At 51.5% G+C, this 16,764-nt stretch overlaps 5 protein-coding genes across 5 annotated transcripts; 1 reads left to right on the forward strand and 4 right to left on the reverse strand.

Moving 5' to 3' along the window:
- Positions 1 to 62: 62 nt before the first annotated feature.
- Positions 63 to 6,898, reverse strand: BDZ99DRAFT_426873 (uncharacterized protein). The gene is made up of 2 exons (XM_033717134.1): positions 1,206 to 6,898; positions 63 to 1,155 (listed from the first exon to the last, which is right to left on the reverse strand). Exons 1-2 carry the CDS (start codon positions 6,775 to 6,777, stop codon positions 527 to 529), a joined length of 6,201 nt encoding a protein of 2,066 aa, XP_033570460.1. The 5' UTR covers positions 6,778 to 6,898; the 3' UTR covers positions 63 to 526.
- A 996-nt stretch (positions 6,899 to 7,894) lies between these two features.
- BDZ99DRAFT_426874 (uncharacterized protein) lies at positions 7,895 to 9,682 on the reverse strand (the record flags this gene model as incomplete). The annotated part of the gene is made up of 4 exons (XM_033717135.1): positions 7,895 to 8,231; positions 8,286 to 8,466; positions 8,520 to 8,953; positions 9,044 to 9,682. The coding sequence occupies 4 exons, from the start codon at positions 9,680 to 9,682 to the stop codon at positions 8,145 to 8,147; spliced, it is 1,341 nt and encodes a 446-aa protein (XP_033570461.1). The 3' UTR covers positions 7,895 to 8,144.
- Positions 9,683 to 10,670: 988 nt separating this feature from the next.
- On the forward strand, positions 10,671 to 11,370 carry BDZ99DRAFT_399404 (acyl-CoA N-acyltransferase; the record flags this gene model as incomplete). The annotated part of the gene is made up of 2 exons (XM_033716133.1): positions 10,671 to 10,983; positions 11,090 to 11,370. 2 exons carry the CDS (start codon positions 10,671 to 10,673, stop codon positions 11,368 to 11,370), a joined length of 594 nt encoding a protein of 197 aa, XP_033570462.1.
- Positions 11,371 to 11,603: 233 nt separating this feature from the next.
- On the reverse strand, positions 11,604 to 14,091 carry BDZ99DRAFT_526427 (zincin; the record flags this gene model as incomplete). Its single annotated transcript, XM_033726139.1, has 7 exons — positions 11,604 to 11,681; positions 11,737 to 11,823; positions 11,871 to 12,157; positions 12,214 to 13,075; positions 13,196 to 13,267; positions 13,326 to 13,687; positions 13,908 to 14,091. 7 exons carry the CDS (start codon positions 14,089 to 14,091, stop codon positions 11,604 to 11,606), a joined length of 1,932 nt encoding a protein of 643 aa, XP_033570463.1.
- Positions 14,092 to 15,348: 1,257 nt separating this feature from the next.
- On the reverse strand, positions 15,349 to 15,867 carry BDZ99DRAFT_165764 (uncharacterized protein). Its single transcript, XM_033712911.1, has 2 exons — positions 15,536 to 15,867; positions 15,349 to 15,480 (listed from the first exon to the last, which is right to left on the reverse strand). Exons 1-2 carry the CDS (start codon positions 15,753 to 15,755, stop codon positions 15,401 to 15,403), a joined length of 300 nt encoding a protein of 99 aa, XP_033570464.1. The 5' UTR covers positions 15,756 to 15,867; the 3' UTR covers positions 15,349 to 15,400.
- Between the last annotated feature and the right edge of the window lie 897 nt (positions 15,868 to 16,764).

Genomic DNA, 16,764 nt, shown 5'->3' on the forward strand with positions numbered 1-16,764 from the left:
CGTGCAACTTTTTGTGAAGTTGTCGATCGCCAAGATTTCGAGGGTGACATAATAGGCTTAGCGCGGTACGTAGTATACAGGTTTGTTCAGAGACACGGAACAGCCTCGTTTCAGCCGGCAACAGCATCCAATTCTACTATCCAAAAAGCGTGCCTCGAACTCGAGAGCGACTCCACCTTCGAAGCAGAGTCTGGGTATACACCTCGAACACTATGATACAAAAACAAAACACCCACAATCCCTGTCCAACAGCACTCCGGACGTGCACCGGTCCAATTGCATTCAAATCGACCATGCTCCACGCTCAACCGCCGAGACCTGAAAAGACGGAAGGAAAAAAGAACACAAAAACAGATCCCAATCCCTATGCAAAAGGAGACTTTCAGGCTGGCTAGCTCAGCAACTTGCGCTGCACCTAAAGCTAATGAAATAATACTATGATGTCCCAGCCTGATGTATGAAAACTCAAGAAGATTCGAAGTCCAATGTCCTGGTCGTAGAAAATGTAATGATCGAGAACAAATATTCACTCCTCCGTTAGTGTCTCGTCGTACCGTCCTTTGACACTGGCCTTGCTAGGCTTCTTTCCAATGTGCAGCAGGCTGAGTCTTTTCCGCACGTTGCCCACTCGGTCGCCGAAGCTCTGATTGCTCGACTGCTCGCTCCTCCCCGTCTCGGGCCTGCGCTCACTGCTCTGGCTGCGGTGGCTCTGCGTCTGACTCTTCGCTTGGCTCGGCGCTTGGGTTGCCGGTGGTTGTGGCAGAGACTCATTTGTCGGCGTGTGGTGTAGGAAACTCAGCCTGTGCTGCTTTCCAGCGTCCTTGCTCCGACTGCGGGATGAGGCCGCGTTGGACTGGGTGTCTTCCTCATCCACAGCGGTCTTGCTGTTTTGACGCCCCTCTTGTTGTTCACTTACGGATCCTTTCTTCAGGAACGTGAGGCTCAACCTGTTTTTCTGGTGACCAGGGGTAGGTCGCGCATCGGACGATGATGTGACATGCGTGCCATTTGTTTGGCTGAGTGGAGCAGCCACGGGGCTAGCACCACGAGAAGGCTCAGAGGCGACAAGCCAAGATGCGGTTGGCGATCGTAAGAGTGTGTTTTGAGAGCTGGGCGAAAGAGCTGCCAACTCAGCCACAAACGTAGACTCGAAACCTAAGACAATTAGCATTCATCTAAGTGGGTATTTGCAAGCATGTACATACGTTGCGTTAGGTCTGCTTTAGTGGCCTGGTGAGCAGGCCTAGAGTATAATGTCAAGCAACGTTTCACGACCAGAGCATAATCCATCATGGCTACTTTTAGCGCGTTCTCAAGGAGATTTACTGGCTTCTCTTCTTCTTCCTCATCTGGATCGATTTCTGAAGAGTCCCGTTGCTTGGGAAGTAGGTCGTGATAATTAGCAACACCAGTTTCCGAAATCGGGTCCACTGCTACCATGATCTCGTGCGTGAGGGAAGTGAACACAGAGTCTTCCCCATCAGCAGCTCTCTTCTCTAATGCCATCAGTTCCACAGCCTTTCGTGTGGTACGCTCGATTGCAGATTGAAGGGGCGTCAATGATATTGTGCCAACAGAAACGATCTCGCTTCTGCGTAAAATGGTAGGGAAGGCTTCAGCGGTTGTATAAACAGTCTTTTCAACCGTTTGGTCTTTGACGTTTGACTCCCCACCAGTCCGACGCGAAGCCGTCGTGAAGTGCGAAGGTCTCGAAAGAAGGTAGTAGTCCCGGATAGGTTGCGCAACCTTTGCGCGTTGGTAGATTGGATGAAGTAGATCTTTCTGAGCGCTGACGGGATATATTTGAAGATACTGTCCTTCCACATCTTCCTCGCCGTTGGCAGCTAGGATTTGAGCCGAAGGATGCTGCTGTTGCATTCGGTCCGTGAACGTAGCTAAGCGATCTGTAGGGGATCCTTCAAAGATGAACTGTTTGTCTCGGAGTCCAACCGGGAATCCCAAGCCTTTGTATACTACACGGAAGTACCGCGGGTTCTGCCTTTCGCCCTTGCCGATGCTTTCGTATATCGTTGCCATGGCTCGCTGAGTTCGTGCAAGCTTGGAAAAGTCAAAGATATTGTGTTCGTACTGTGTTGCAAGCTCCATATATGTCCCCAGGGCGTTGTCCCATGACGAGCCGTCCTCATAATATTTAATCATTTTGAAATAAAGTTGCTCCTTTCGCTCGAACGAGGTCTGTGAGGGGAAATGTGGGTCGCCAAGGGGGTCTACTGCTGACGTGGGATCCCATTCATAAAGCTCGGCATGGAGACGTAGTGCCAGACCAGCTTCTGTGAAATTCCCAGCATCGGCTTGCAGATCAACAAGCTGATGAACATATCGAATATAAATGTCTTCTTTCTGCATGTCCTTGAGGAACTCCATGAGGTGGAGGGTGTCCATGATATGGAACACCTCCCCGACAGCCTCGGTGCTGTGTACTGCTACCAACAAATCAAGCAGCTCATCGATAGTGGTAATAAGATTCTTGACTGCTAGAAACAATGGGTCGTCCGGTTCCTGTGCGAGTGGCTCGAAGAGGTCGATCAGCTCTCCAATGAAAAGCTTCTGGAGTATGCTCTCCGTTAGGTGTTTTGATTTGAAGAGTCGGTCAAGACAGTCGATCATCTCCGCCTGTATGAGAGCAAGGTCTTGACTCAATGTCCATTCGCTGACAATCATAGTTTGCAATACCTCGATGGCAACACTTCGTAGCCCTTCATGGACGCTGAGGCACAGTTCGACAATCGGCGCAACCAAGCCGGGGACGTATTGAACTTGGAACCCGCCCATCTTCTCAAGTCCATACTGCTTCTTGTCCTCGAGACTAGTTTCCCAACCAATCGCCTCCCAGCTCCTCCGAAGCAGGTCAGCGCCAAGCTCGCGAACATCACCTGCGATCTTCCAAACTGCTCGTCTTTTCTGCTCCGGGAATGTCTCTAAAGCGAGGGCATCGCTCCCCACGAGCTTGAGTAGAGCGTCAAAGAAAGTCCTCCATAGTTCTGTGTTGAACTGGTCGGCTTCATCGGGGTGAGGGAGAAACGAGTCGATCAGTATGCTTGCAAGTTTTTCCAGAGTCCGCATAGTTGCCTTGTGGTGGAAAATGTGAACACTCAACCACGATGTAGGAAATGCCTCCCCATCGAGAATTGAGATGTAGACTTGTAAAGTGCTGAACAAAAACTCCGCAATATCATCTTGAGGCCAATCCAGGTGGATGATGGTCGGCAAGCTTGAAAGTGCCGCCAAAACGGCCGATATCTCGACCAGCGCCTCATCGAAAACAGCTCCAGTGGTTGTAGACCGAGATAGAAAAGGATACGAAGTGGGGAAGAGTAACGACAGGGTTTTCTTGCTTGACCGAGGGATTGTTTGAATAGCTCGATATGAATCGACGAGTTTTGGAATATACTCGCACGCTTCTTGTCCAAGGTCTTCCACCTGAGAGGCTACGACAGAGCAACACAGCCGCACCTGGTCTTTCCACTGGTCGTTCACTGTGGCTGTCTTTCCCCAATGAGGAGCAAGCCACTTGACGGTGTTGTTGAGAAGGATACGTCGAATATCAGGCAGCTTGAAGACCTCGACCTGGGCGTAGTGGATGATAAGCACCAATTTGTAAAGAACGAGCTTTCCTTGAGCCGCGGAGCAAGAGTCGATGAAACTGCAAGCCAGCTTCACGATCTCACTCGGTGGCAAAGATGGAGAAAGCTCGGGAAGCCAAGTGTGGAAATGTTGGACGACCAAGGTTTTGGTTCCGATGAGAATTGGCGCCGGGTTGGCCATCAGAGCATCGACGGATTTGAATATGGTGCGAATGTCGTTGGCAAAAGTCGGCTCTCTGGTGGTGATTCCAATTCCGGCTTCCTTCTCTTTCTGCTGTTGCCGCGCGCTCATGATAAACTTCAAAATGTGGCTTCCTACTTTGAAAGTTGCGCGCAGGCGCCTAGAGCATTCGGGGTCTACTGGGTTAGATAGCAGCCTAGTGTAGCTTCTGACCAGACAAGAGGTTGCAAAGGGGTAGTTGAACCTTGTCTTAGCATACTGGTCAACAAGTGGACCTAAGTTGAACCGTCGATCATGCACAATGCCCAAAACGATGACAAGAGCATTGAACACCAAGTCTTCATGCTCATCACTGCCTGCATATTCCACCAAAATCTCAAACAAGGCGTCGAAAACTTCGTTGAGTAGCTTGACAATTTCGATCTCGGGAACGAACACAAATCTTTTGAGGAGTGACAGAAGCTCCCCGTTAGCTTGGTCGCGCCACTTGAGGAGGCCGAGCAGATGCGGATCTTGGGAGTACTTGGTGCTGCAGAGATATGTGCGTAGGTGGAGTGAGGCTACAGGACCTGTGACGGATTCGTCCTTCCTCCGTGAGCTCCAAGGTAATGCCAGATACGCCCCACGTCCCGCAATCATGCTCGATGTGTACTCATCGTATTTGTACAATGCGAGAGAGTGATCGCCATCACGAATAAAGGCATCTTGAGTCCACAGTGGCATCCAACAGAGTGCGAAAGGGAAGCCAGGAGCATCGGCAACGCTCATAACAATATGTGAACCCGGGACATCCTCGGGACTTATAGCCAGTCGGACTGTGAGATTCCATCCCTCACCTCGCTCAACTGCAGTCGTCCGCCAAGCTGTGTGGCCTACGCTGTTGCAAGAAGGATAAATGCATCCATCAATCCTTTCTCCGTTTGACTTGCGCACTTCGATCGTGAGCTGGAGGTTCGCCATCCCAGAGTGCTGGTTCAGAGGGACAGTCCCAGATTTAGGATGCGACAGAAAGGCGTTACGAGGCAAGAAAGATTCAGTCAGGGTCAAGTAGATGTCGCTTCTTGACTGGGTGGGAGCTCCCGAGAACCCAATCTTTCGCGTCTGCTTAATGTTGTGGAGTAGGGTTGGGGTCTTTTGTATTAATGTCTCGGCCTCTGGATTTGCAAACGCTTTGACGTGGACATTCAACCGGTTGACGAGGGGACTCTTCTTGTACCTGTTGTTAGGGCTTGGGTATAGCTCTGTCAACACAGCATCCCATTCATCCCCTTCCTCTGAAAGCTCGTCGAAAGGTCCGGCTGGGGTCCACAGGGTTATGCTTTGCTCAGATTCTGCCTGAGCTTTCATGAGTGCGTCAACTCGTAGAAGCCCAATTGCTACGGTCCGTTTCACAGTTTTCTGGTCTCTGGACGATGTCCTCGGTTTTGCTGCGGATCCCGGTCGTTCTGCAGCTTGAGCTCGATTCGTGTTGGAGTCCACGCTGGTGGGTCGCTGGTCATTGGTTATTTTAGCAACGGATTCAGAGTCCTTTCGAGGTTTATGGCCAAACATGACACTTCGTCGCCCGCCTTTGATGCTGCCATATTGAGACGGCTGCAATGGTGGAGTTGTCTGGCTCGAGGTGCTCTCACGCGGAGCGGCGCTCGAGTTTGCGGTGCTTATTGAGCCGCGGAAAGCTTCGTTTGCTAGGAGCTTAAAAACCAAGAATAAGCTAGAGCCTGAACCAGCCCCCTCGCCAATGTCTGTAGAGCTCAGACCGACAAAGAGCGCTTTGAGTTTCTCCTCGTTCAAGGCCGTCGCGGTTCCTTCCTTCGTGAAGAGGTCGACTGAGAATACTTCGGACAAGGGCTTCGGCGCAGAGCCCGGTATCTTGAGGCAGAGATGGATGCTGACCTGGGCTGCCGAGAGCGTGAAGTCTCCGAGAACATGCCGGATGTTGACGAAAAGGTGGTGCAAGTTATGTTCATCAATATTTTGGACTGGACGTTCGTCGAGCAAGCTCATCAGCGATTGGAGCTTGGTGATTTCGATAGCGGAGTCGTCGCCAGTCAGGATTCTGCCTCGCTGCGAGGGGCTACGGACAATGACCTCCCCGCAGAGCATCTTGTTGCCTGACACGAGGTCCCACACCGTCAATTCGCGAACTCTCCGGAGCTCCTGCGCTGTCAAAACTTTGTGCAACAGCTGGCGGCGCGCCGTGTCCAACCGTTGTACCAGGGCCGACATCTTGTCCAACGTGTTATACCTTCTTGCCAAAAGAAGCTCATGTAGCTTCGTCGCATGCCATTCCCTGAGACAAGACGCAATCTCGTCTACCAATGGCTCTAGCTTCGATGTTGGAGTTTCGTCGCCAATCTTCAGCATTGGAACTGGAGCCGGAGGTCGAGGCGCGTTCGCGTCGCGCGAGCCGACAGAAACGGGGGAGAGAGGCAGCGCGAGCTGCTGCAGATGGTCGGAACGCGCTGTCCATTGCGATCCATAGCTCCCGGTGCGATTCTTGGAGGAGCGTTTTCTTGAGAGCGGGCGTGACGCTACAGAGGGCAGAATCGAGATGGGCTCAGGCTTAGAGGTTTGCTTCACCCGCGATGCTCCCATGCCAGAGGCAGAAGACGTACCGGGGCTCTCGGACGGCGTGATGATGCCGTTGGTGTGCTGCTCGACATGGCTTGTTCGAGAGCTGGCAGCGACGTCGGCGCTGTGTCCTGGGGCCTGTCCGTCCCCAAGCACCTCGCGGACCTCGACACAGCAGCGCGGGAAGATGCCAGAGAAGACACGAGCCTCGAGCGTCTGTCCCTTGACGCTTGTCAGGCCGGCCAGCAGCGACGGAGGCGCAACCAAATATCCGCGATACCAGGCGCCATCCCGCCCTCCCTGCTCAATTATGTACAGTTCATCGCCGATTTCGAGGGGGAGGTCGGCGGAGGCGGAGGGCGAGAAGGGATAGATGCAAACTGCAAAGGCAATTCGCGGGAGAGGTCTCCAGCCGGGCATGGCACCTGTCGCGCTATGTAGAGACGTGTCGGCGCAAAACCATTACGGGTCGAAATGGGGGCCTATTCGAGCAGGATTGCCTAAGATGTTCGGGAGGGCGATTATAGCGCGTTGTGAAGGATGCCCCTGATGACGATAGGGTACGGAAGGATGGGCGGAGACGGTGGAGAGGGCGGCGAAGCTGGACGAGCAAGACAGTTTGCGGGCGCGGGCGAGGGCGAGCCTGGGCAGGGCAGCGGGCAACGGGCAACGGGCGCGTTATCGAGGTAAGACTGCAGGCTGGCAGGTTTGTGTGATCGAATTGCGCTGGTGCGACCGCTTTTCGACATAAAACAGTAAAACGTTCACGGGGTCCACCTGGGCATGCGCTAGGGTGTTCCTGCAGGAGCTTGGCATGAAACGCTGCGCTTCCTGCGAGCTGCTATGTATTTGCTGTCTATGTGTAGTTATATCGAGGCACTCGAAGCTCTCGTGCTGGACGTCGTCTTGGTGGTTGGCTCTACACACTGCAGCCTCTTCACCGCCAACTCCCACGAGACCTCCGCGTGGCAGCCGTGGAATCGAGCACCTCAAGCGGCGCCCTGGTGCGACCCACGGCGCTCCCCCGGCCAGGACGCAGAGTGAGACTGCATCTTTGCAGACAGCTCTGCAAGGTACCCTGCGCAGCAACGCTCCGATGTCAGCAGCGCCATTATCGTGGCCGTTCTGGCCCTCCTGTTGTGCCTCCACGGTGCGTCTGGCAGCCCTGGAGGAGTCTCCCGGCCCCCGTATTGGCCAATTTCTTTACGCTGATCACCAAAACGGCCTGCCAATAGGTGTCGTGGAATATCATGTTGGTGTGCCTGATCTGCTGCCCCTGACCTGATCCGGCTAACCATGTTTTCTTTTTCCACTTGCAGATTCACCGCTAGAGGCTGCTCGTGAAGAAGACACTGCTCTTTCGTTTTCACGTAGCAGGAGGGTCAATAGTCGAGCTCGGTCAGACTGCGCCATCTCTCTTCGTGCCTGGGTGGTGTTTATACATCCAAAAGGACTGCCGTCGTCAAACAGCGGAAGTTAGTCAGATCGATTCATCATCACGTGATACCTTGCCAAAACCAATATCTAGAGAACTTCTAGGCAATGTTGATTTGAAAGGGTAATTGTGGGAATGTGTACTAGAGCGCACTTTGAATAACTGAACAATTATAGTAATAGGATTGTCAGAAGGTCCTCCTGGTGGATCGATAAGTCTTAGTAGCGCCAACAGAAATCGCGACAGAGCGCGTAAATACTGTACAGTGTTTATCCTAGCTTTTGATGAATCCCTCTTTCCAGTGAAGCAAGATACACGATTCCAACTACGGTCTTAATGCTTCACCGAGGTCTCACAGTCTAGATCCAATGGCAGCCTCACTTGCCTTCAAGCTCCCTACGACAGCTAGACAGACTAGTGGAGTGATTGCATACGATATCTGTCCCACAAATTAGTTCATGAAGCTTCGTTCCCCACAGTATATGGAACTCACAGTAAGAAATTTCGCAATCGCCATCTTTTCTCTTTCTTCGGATTCATTAACATCCGCAAGGGCAACCAGAATCATTGCTGGCGGCCCAGCTGGCATCAGCATCATGGCAAACCACAGAATTGGATCCGCGTCCAAAAAGCCAGTTCTTTTAGCAACAGCCCATATGATTGGGATGCTGATTCTGAGTGAAGTTCAGCGGAAAGTAGCAAAGGATGAGGTTGAAGAAGAACTTACAGCGGCCAGAGAATAAATCGAACGAACGTAATAAACGTCATACTCCTCCATGGCACAGCACCGCTCTCTTCTCCTTTCTTCATCTTGCGCAGACTTTGGCTCAACTTTACGCCAACCACGATGATCTGTAAGGAGGCGAAGAGGTCACCGATATTCTTAATGCCTGCCGTCAGCCATGCGTTCAAGTATCCACCATGGTTGGTATCGCTGAAGAACAAGCGGTGGAGAGCCGGAACAAGACCGATGAGCGCTCCAAGCAGAGCGCCGATGAGCGGAGGGTTGATGAAAGCATATATGACTTTTGCTACCTCTTGAGCCCAGTTTGGCATGCGGTCCCAGTAATGTCTCCCCCTCTTGTAACCCTCGCGTTCGGCTTGGCAGCTCTTCTGGATCAAAGCACGCGGAAGGAGGGAGGTTTCCTCATCAACGAAAACCTGCATGGCGTCTTCTCGTGTTCTGCCTTCGCTACCTTCTCGTTGATGGCCACCATTGGGTGCGTTATCCTCGGTCGTGGTACCCGGAACTGGCATTGGCGCATTCTCAACGTCTTCCTCTCGCTGGTCGAACGGATAATCATGTGATCCTGGGTGCTCTTGATCGGGCTTGGCACTGTCGTCCTTCGTTGCGTCTTCGTCATGCGGTCGGAGAAGCCTGGGGCCGAGAGCAAACGTCAGGCTGTTAGAGACCATGCTATTCACCAAGAAGTACGATTTGGCTCGATTGATGGCTGCGGATGAAGTGTCGCTGTCGCCCATCAGGATGGAGTTGAGTATACCCGTGGATTCAAGAGATTGGACCAACAGAAGTGGTAACGACGTCGTGTTGTTGAAAGCGAGAGCTGGAGTAACCCATGCAGGCAGCTTAAAAACGCGGGTAGCAAAGACGCCGAGCAGCATTGAGAGTAGGTTGTAGACAACTGCCCAAAGGAGTACAGGAAGGTATCTGACACCGGTATCCAAATGCAATTCGGCGCCCACATTGGTGATCAGCAAAGCGGGCAGAAACATACACACGCATGTCCGTGATACTTCTTTCGCAGAGTCGCCTGAGAGCAGATTGAATTGCGCCGCCAGCACACCAAAGAATATGGTTAGAAGGACGGCAATTGAAGCCTGTAAAGCTCCCAAGAAGGGGGTGACAATCTCAGACACGTCCATACCCATGATTAAGACCGAAGACACGCGTGGGGTTGCCAAAAGAGTGAGAGACAGTTCTCAAAAAGGGAGGGCTTTCAGACGTGAGGAGGGTGTAGAGACTTGGCTCGCAACTATTCTAGCGCAGGGCTTGTAAAGGAGGGCTACTTCCGGATCACGACTGGAATCGTTGATTCAAAGGCTCCATCGTCGTAATGCTTCGAAGGCAGAATCCGGCGATTTAGAAAAGGTTAATGCTGTGACGTAGGTGTTGAAACCACCCGGGCCATGATGAGACTAGTGCGCATACCGAAAAACGTTTGTTTTGCCGTCCGGGACCCTCATTGGTTTGAGAGTTCACATCACGTGGTAGTTACAGCTATTCCATAGCAGACGACAGCAATACCTTACTCATATATAGACACCTTACTGAAACGATGAATTGCATGTTGTATTTTTGATAGTCATAGTTGCAACATTTGACTCGGTTTACTGTTCTCGATCACGTGAGCTTTTCGTCCAGTCAAGAACTTAAAGCTACCTCCTACCATCAACCATCAACTATCTTCCAAGACGTCCGAGCTCTGTCACCGTCAACTTTCATTATGATAAACCTCGGGAGAAACCCGAAGCTATGAATCCCAATTCTTATATATTGAGCATATCCGATGTCTCATTCAACCCATGACGCATCCCAACGACGGAGAGATGTACTCGTGAAGTGATCAGTATCCTTCTAGTTCCGCTAGCATCAATCTACTGAAAACCGGTGGGCACATCTGCTTCTCAGTATTAGCTTGCCTAGAGTATTTCACCGATATCGGAGTTCTACCTTACAGCATCCTTATCTTCTTATGACTCATGAAAGACAGGCAGGTTGCCTTATGCTTGTAGTTATCGGCAATTGAAGTTTTCCCTTTTCATCAACACCGCAATTCGTTGTGAATAAAGACTCGTGCAGAACTCCCAAACAAGCTACCGCGACATCAAAGCTCCTTGAGCAACTCCATCAATCACAATGCCAGATCCTCAAAATGACTCTCTACTACCATCTGAGCCAGCTCAAGCAACTTTCCACTTTCGCCCAGCAACCCTCTCGGATCTCCCTGCACTCGTCAATCTCATAGACCTCTCCATCCGCCAGCTATCCGTCGGCCACTACACACCCTCCCAAATCGAAGGCTCCATTGGCTTCATATTCGCGCCGGACACTCTCCTTATCGACGACGGGACCTATTTCATCATCTACCCTTCCACCCAACCAGAGGTGATTGCCGCAGCTGGAGGGTGGAGCTTCAGGAAGACGCTTTACGGCGGCGATAGAGCGCCTGGTATGCCTTCCCTATGATCTCTCACTCACCTTCCTCTTACTACCATGTTCACTCAAACACCACGTCAGGTCCAAACCAGGTTCTCCAATACACTAACTTCCCCCAGGCCGTCTCCCCGCCCGCCGCGACCCCGCCACGGACCGCGCAAGCATCCGCGCCATCTTCACGCATCCGGAGTGGTCCCGCCGCGGCCTGGGCAGTAAGATGCTGCGGTACTGCGAGGAAGCGGCGCGCGCGGGCGGTTTTCAGAGGCTGGAGATGGGAAGCACGCTCACGGGGGTGAAGTTGTACGAGAAGTGTGGGTATGTGCGGAGTGGGGTGGAGGATGTGGCGAAGTTGGGCAATGGGGATAGTCTAAGAATTGTGCATTTAAACAAAGATTTATAAACTTTTCTACGGGACTAGAGCCTCAGGCCGCCTGGCGGGCTAAGGTAGGTCTCTAGGACATGACTCGAAGGAAAGCCAACCAACTTGAATACGACAATTTACCTTCCTTATCCTTGAAGTAGTATGCAGGCTTCGACACGTGGCCAAGAGGCTGCGTTGCTAGCGCATCATACATACCTCATGACGGTTGATGACTTTTACGACTCCCTTCCTCTCGTTCTGAAATCCGGCCATCAGAAGAGCGCACATGTTGGTTCCTTAACTGGACAGTTGAACGCCTCTCTAAAGCCTCGTAAGTTCGCCAAAGTTCCCTAAGTGGAGGTCAGTTAATCACATTCTCTCGAAACTAGATCGTTGATCACTTACATCAACTCGGACGTCGTACGGCGGGTGGAATAAATCCATTTTCGATGACCGAGCGCACCACGGACTGGCATAGCTAAGCATGAATAGCTAGAATGGGTAAGCACGAATATTATGGGCTGATAAGAACAATACACCTGCTCTTTGGTATACTCTTGGAGGTCGGGCGGGGCTTTGTCTGGATTTTCCTTGTCGAGCTTCTTCCAGGCGGCAAATGCAGCCTTCAGACCGCCAGTATCTGCGAGAATCTCTGGCAGCATCCGCTCGCCGTAGACCCTCAGCCGACTTGAGCTTAAGGGGTCATTGAAGGCATTGTATTGCTTCACGAAGCAACTTGTACGTTCGTTGAGCTTTTTTTCTGTTTCGTTCTTCCACGTGAAGGCGTGGCCATGACGATCGAAATGTACCCCTTCATTGTCAAAACCTGTGAAGGCGTCAGTACCGAGTAGTCGTAGGTTCGTAAAAGGTAGAGCACCATACCATGAAACATTTCGTGGCCAGCAAGGGCGCCTGTTCGGGAATACGATATGTACTGCGGCAAAGAAGGATCCGTATCCATTACGCAGGCGGCCGCTGGAAGATGGAAAGAGTTCTCAGTGGTGCCATAAACTGCATTGACAGTCGTAATATGAAACGGCGGTGGCCAATCCCATGCATTAGGATCGGATGGTTTGCCCAGCCCTGACCATTCCTTCTTCACCTTGAATCTTCCCGAGTTCACGGTGTTATCGAAAAATGTTGAGTTCGTCACGACGAGTCCGGAATAATGTTGCTTGAGGTCGTCGGCGTTCATGATGTCGGGGCTGGTCGAGTATCCAATATGTTGGCGCATGATGTTGGCCTTTTGAATTGCCTCGTCCTGTGCAGCCTTATTAATCCACTTAGCTCGTCCAAGGGCCGTCTTGAGTTCGTCTTTGACATCTCCCACGATGCGATCTGCATAATCCTTTGCCTCCTGGGAGAAGTTTGCCTTCTGGGCATAAAAGTGATCGAAGGTTAGGCCCAGAGTATCCTGGGCAACTGTGATGCAGGTTTTCCATCGGTCTTGGCCCCACCATTGGTATGAATCCTCTAGTCCTGCATACTGGAATGAGCCGTGGTACGCTTCGGTAGCCCTCCATATGAAATACCGATGAAGCGTGTCATTGGGCGTTTTGTTGATGAGTTGGGAAAGAGACTTCATGAAGTCTAGCGACCGAACAATAACACGATTTGTGCTGAAGTCTGACGGGCCCAACGCGGATACGATGCGGCTAATCGATATTTGCGGGAGTAGCTCATCGGTTTCTTTAATCGTGTGGGGATTGTAGGAGATGGTTTTTCCTTTGATATGAGATAAAGTCTAAAGCTCATCCGTGAAGTTGAAGATCCTGTCAGTATCGGCCTCGCTGCCAAACAGCTGCCATTGTTCTTTAGACAATATCTTTTCTGCTTTCAGCGCCGATATGCCTCGCCTAATGACCCTTTGCGGGCTCGAGATTGTCGTGTAGGGGCCAATATAAACAGCAGTCGATTTAGGATGTCGCTCGTCGGCCTATATGATGTGTGAGAGTGAGCGACCTCGACCGCACAAATAGAGCTGTTACACTAACCGCAACTGAGATGGAGGCTAGTGCTTCGATTCCATTTTCCAAAAGCAACAAGACCATGTCAGTAACATTGCGTTTAGATATTTGGCCCAGCAGTGACTTTAGCGGAGCAAGACCAGCTTTCTTAGTAGTAGTCTCATCCATACAAGCGGCATACGCATCCTGGAGCTGCTTGAAATTCTCCTGGTTTGTGACCGAGCCGTCCCCCGAAAATGGGGACTCGAGGATTTCCCTGGAGAGTAGTTCGACTTCACGCTGCTTGACACCCCACGGGTCAATGTCATCATCCGTCTGGTTGGGTCCAAGGTGGTAGAGATACGTTAGCAGACGCTCAAAACGACAAGGCTGTGGCAGACAGTGAATCCCTTTGTCTAGTCCGTATACAGTACTACTAGGCTTTAATTCTAGGCACACCAGTATACTAGCTTTGCCTGAGTCCTCTGCATAGGACTTGACATCAAGCCTAGAAATTTAAAACCTCACGGAGGTACCTCGAGCAGTGGCAAACGAGTGTGCACAAATTTATGGCATGTCCCACTTATCATTCACTGAATCCTCTACACATGTATTCGTATGGCTTTTTACAAGGATCAATCTTCTTGTAGTCGGGATGGCGATTGTGAAGAATTTCGTTCGCCGCGCGAGCACACGTATCAGATGTGCAAATTGCTGCTGGTGTCGACCCTTTAGTGGACAAGGGGGCGGAGAGTGTGGTTGGGGCCGCGAGGGCGAGGGCGAGGACGAGGACGAGGCTGGTAGAGGCCTTCATAGTAGCGAGCTTCTTCGAAAAATGCAAGTAGAATAAAGTGAGAATGTTGAGAGGTCTGAAATTATCGGAAGGGGAGGACTCTTTCATAGGTGACAGGCCCACACTCTGATTTTTTCTCTCAAGCTCCATACCATGGTAGTTCGTCAGGTTTGTGGTGGCCAAACCACGGATGGCTCCATTTGTAATGTAATCATCAACCCAACCAAGGCCATGATTCTAGCACCCGAGGGCGAGAAGTACGAGGCCGCCTCTTGTGCATCTTTCAAGTTCGGGATAGGATGCAAAGTTCGGGAGAGGTGTTCTAGACCCATAGGAGATTCCAAGGTTGTAAGTATGTATGCTTGTGATTTGCACCGCAGCATTTCGTAAATTATGCTGAATCGTTCTGCGCACGAGGGTAATGGGTCGGGCTACCTCAAATACATCTATACATTTCGGGGCACAATGTAAAGGCGTCGAGGGTACGAATGTATCGTCGTTAAAACTGGAATAAGATTGCCTACGCTAATGATTTGATCAGTCTTCCAAACCAAGGTAGGAGAACAGCCGTCGTCGGGTTGACTATTGAAAGGTTGAGCCATCCAAGGGAGTAGCACACTCGGAGCAAAGTATGTCGAGTTGGGTAGAGACGTTGAATATAAAATAGATAAGGAGGTGTAGATGAGGTAGGCGAGCGTGTGCCATAATCCCTACCTTAACCTAGTGGTAGAACAGTCGCAAAATGAGGATAGATGTAGGCTAGAATAGAGGGTGGTTATAAAGAGTAGAAGCGCAGAGGGCACCCAATGCTATGCTTTTGACTATGCGGAACGGCCTCTAGGGTCCTCTACGCCCTACTGTAATCCTATAGTTCTAATATAGAGGTTCCGGAACGTGACATCGTGTATGCGAATATTTAAGAGTGTGGGGGGACTTCAGACAGTGGTAGGACAGGCGCAGAATGAGGATAAATGTGGGCTAGAATAGAGGGCGGTTACAAATGGTAGAAGATTAAGATAAAGAGGGGCACGCAGATGGGGCGTAGAGGGGTACGCAGAGGGGGACGCAAAGGGTACGCAGAGGGCACGCAGAGGGTACGCATCAAACAAGTTCACTCAAATGTCACGACGATAGCAGTAGAAGTTGGAGTGAAAGAGGGTTCAATTTGGTTAGGGAAGGGGGCAGGCTATCGATGGAAAAAGCAGAAGAAGCAACAAAAGGAGTGAAAAGACCCAGCAAGCTCCACCATCACTAGCACCCAGCGTCTACTGATGTGATGTTCACACTGTCATGCACTCGAAGCTGCCATTCCAGCTGCCATCCAATTCGATCACTCTGGGCCCGTGGATGTCTGGGTAGGGGTGCTGCCACCAGGGATACGCGAACTCTTTTTGGTCACAGATCGGGTTGCTGAGCGAGGACTATTAGCGTGCATGGATGATGCGTTGAGGGTGGACAGACTCACGTGTAGGTGTAGCACTGGATGTCACGACTAAGTGCGCTTTGGGGATCGCGGAAGGAAGCTGAGCCTGCGGCTGTCCATCTGGGATGATGTTGACGGGGACTCCTGGGGGGGCCTGGATCTGGCCGTCGAGGATCTGCGTGACGGGAGAAGCCGGCAATCCAGAGGCAAGGAGGGCAGTGACAGCGAGGACGAGCGTGATCTGGGTGACCTTGGCCATCATCTTGACGGAGGGCTGACAGTGTCTGAGGTGGCTTGACGTGGTGATGAAGCAGTGGAGAAGAGTGATGATCGCTGTGTGATGCTCGCTGTGGTGGATGTTGGATGAAGAGAAGAGAAGAGAAAGCCAGGCGGGAGGAGCTTTTATAGTCGGCCGCGGGCAGGTGACGTCTTGTCGGTGGCAGGCACGTTGAGCTCTTTACCACCGTCTGAGGTGGCCCAGCGACCCTACTGGGTAGGCAAGCCCCGTTGATTTTTGGGTTGGAAGGTGAGCTGGAGAACCTTAGGCAGTGGCGAAACGGTGTACAGAGCATGACATACCATGGTCGTTCTGAGAGGGCCGCGATAGTAGGGTGTAGGTATTAGTGTTAGGGGCAGGCTTCGTTGACCATGGAGTGGCACCGTCTGAGGTGGCTCAGAGAGCTTTCGGGCTCGCCAAAGCTGTGGTTTACGAATTTTCATGACCTGCCAGGGCACCTCAGACGGTGCTGAACAAGCGTACAGGTCATGGTATGCCATAGTCTGATTTCCACTGGAAGGGTTTTGGTATTGGTGTTTGGGGTTGAGGCGAGGCAGGCTTCCTGGAACATGACATGACTGTTCAACACCGTCTGAGGTGGCTCGGAGAGCTACCGAGCTTGCCAAAGCTGTGGTTTACGAATTTTCATGACTTGCTAGGGCACCTCAGACGGTGCTGAACAAGCGTGCAGATCATGGTATGCCATAGTCTGATTTCCACTGGAAGGGTTTGGGTATTAGTGTTTGGGGTTGAGGTGAGGCAGACTTCCTTGAACATGACATTACTGTTCAACACCGTCTGAGGTGGCTCGGAGAGCTATCGGGCCTGCCAAAACTAGTGTTTCACGAATGTTTTGAATCTTCCAGAGGACTTCAGACGCTGCTGAACAAGCGTACACAAGTCTCTACGATTGAAAAAGTGGAAGGAGAACGAAGTAATGAGAAGGGCACCAGTACCTGCACACCCCCTTTTTGTCGCACACCCCCTTCTTAAT

The sequence above is a fragment of the Mytilinidion resinicola genome (genome assembly GCF_010093595.1).
Source record: "Mytilinidion resinicola strain CBS 304.34 unplaced genomic scaffold BDZ99scaffold_26, whole genome shotgun sequence".
Lineage (NCBI taxonomy): Eukaryota > Fungi > Ascomycota > Dothideomycetes > Mytilinidiales > Mytilinidiaceae > Mytilinidion > Mytilinidion resinicola.

What these genes read in the sequence shown, in the direction of transcription:
- BDZ99DRAFT_165764 (XM_033712911.1), bottom strand. Translation starts at nt 15,755, where the DNA reads ATGATGGCCAAGGTCACCCAGATCACGCTCGTCCTCGCTGTCACTGCC. An exon ending in ATCCAGTGCTACACCTACAC is followed by an intron (nt 15,481 to 15,535) that starts GTGAGTCTGTCC and finishes GTCCTCGCTCAG; the next exon opens with CAACCCGATCTGTGACCAAA.
- BDZ99DRAFT_426873 (XM_033717134.1), bottom strand. Translation starts at nt 6,777, where the DNA reads ATGCCCGGCTGGAGACCTCTCCCGCGAATTGCCTTTGCAGTTTGCATC. An exon ending in TAAAGCAGACCTAACGCAAC is followed by an intron (nt 1,156 to 1,205) that starts GTATGTACATGC and finishes TAATTGTCTTAG; the next exon opens with GTTTCGAGTCTACGTTTGTG.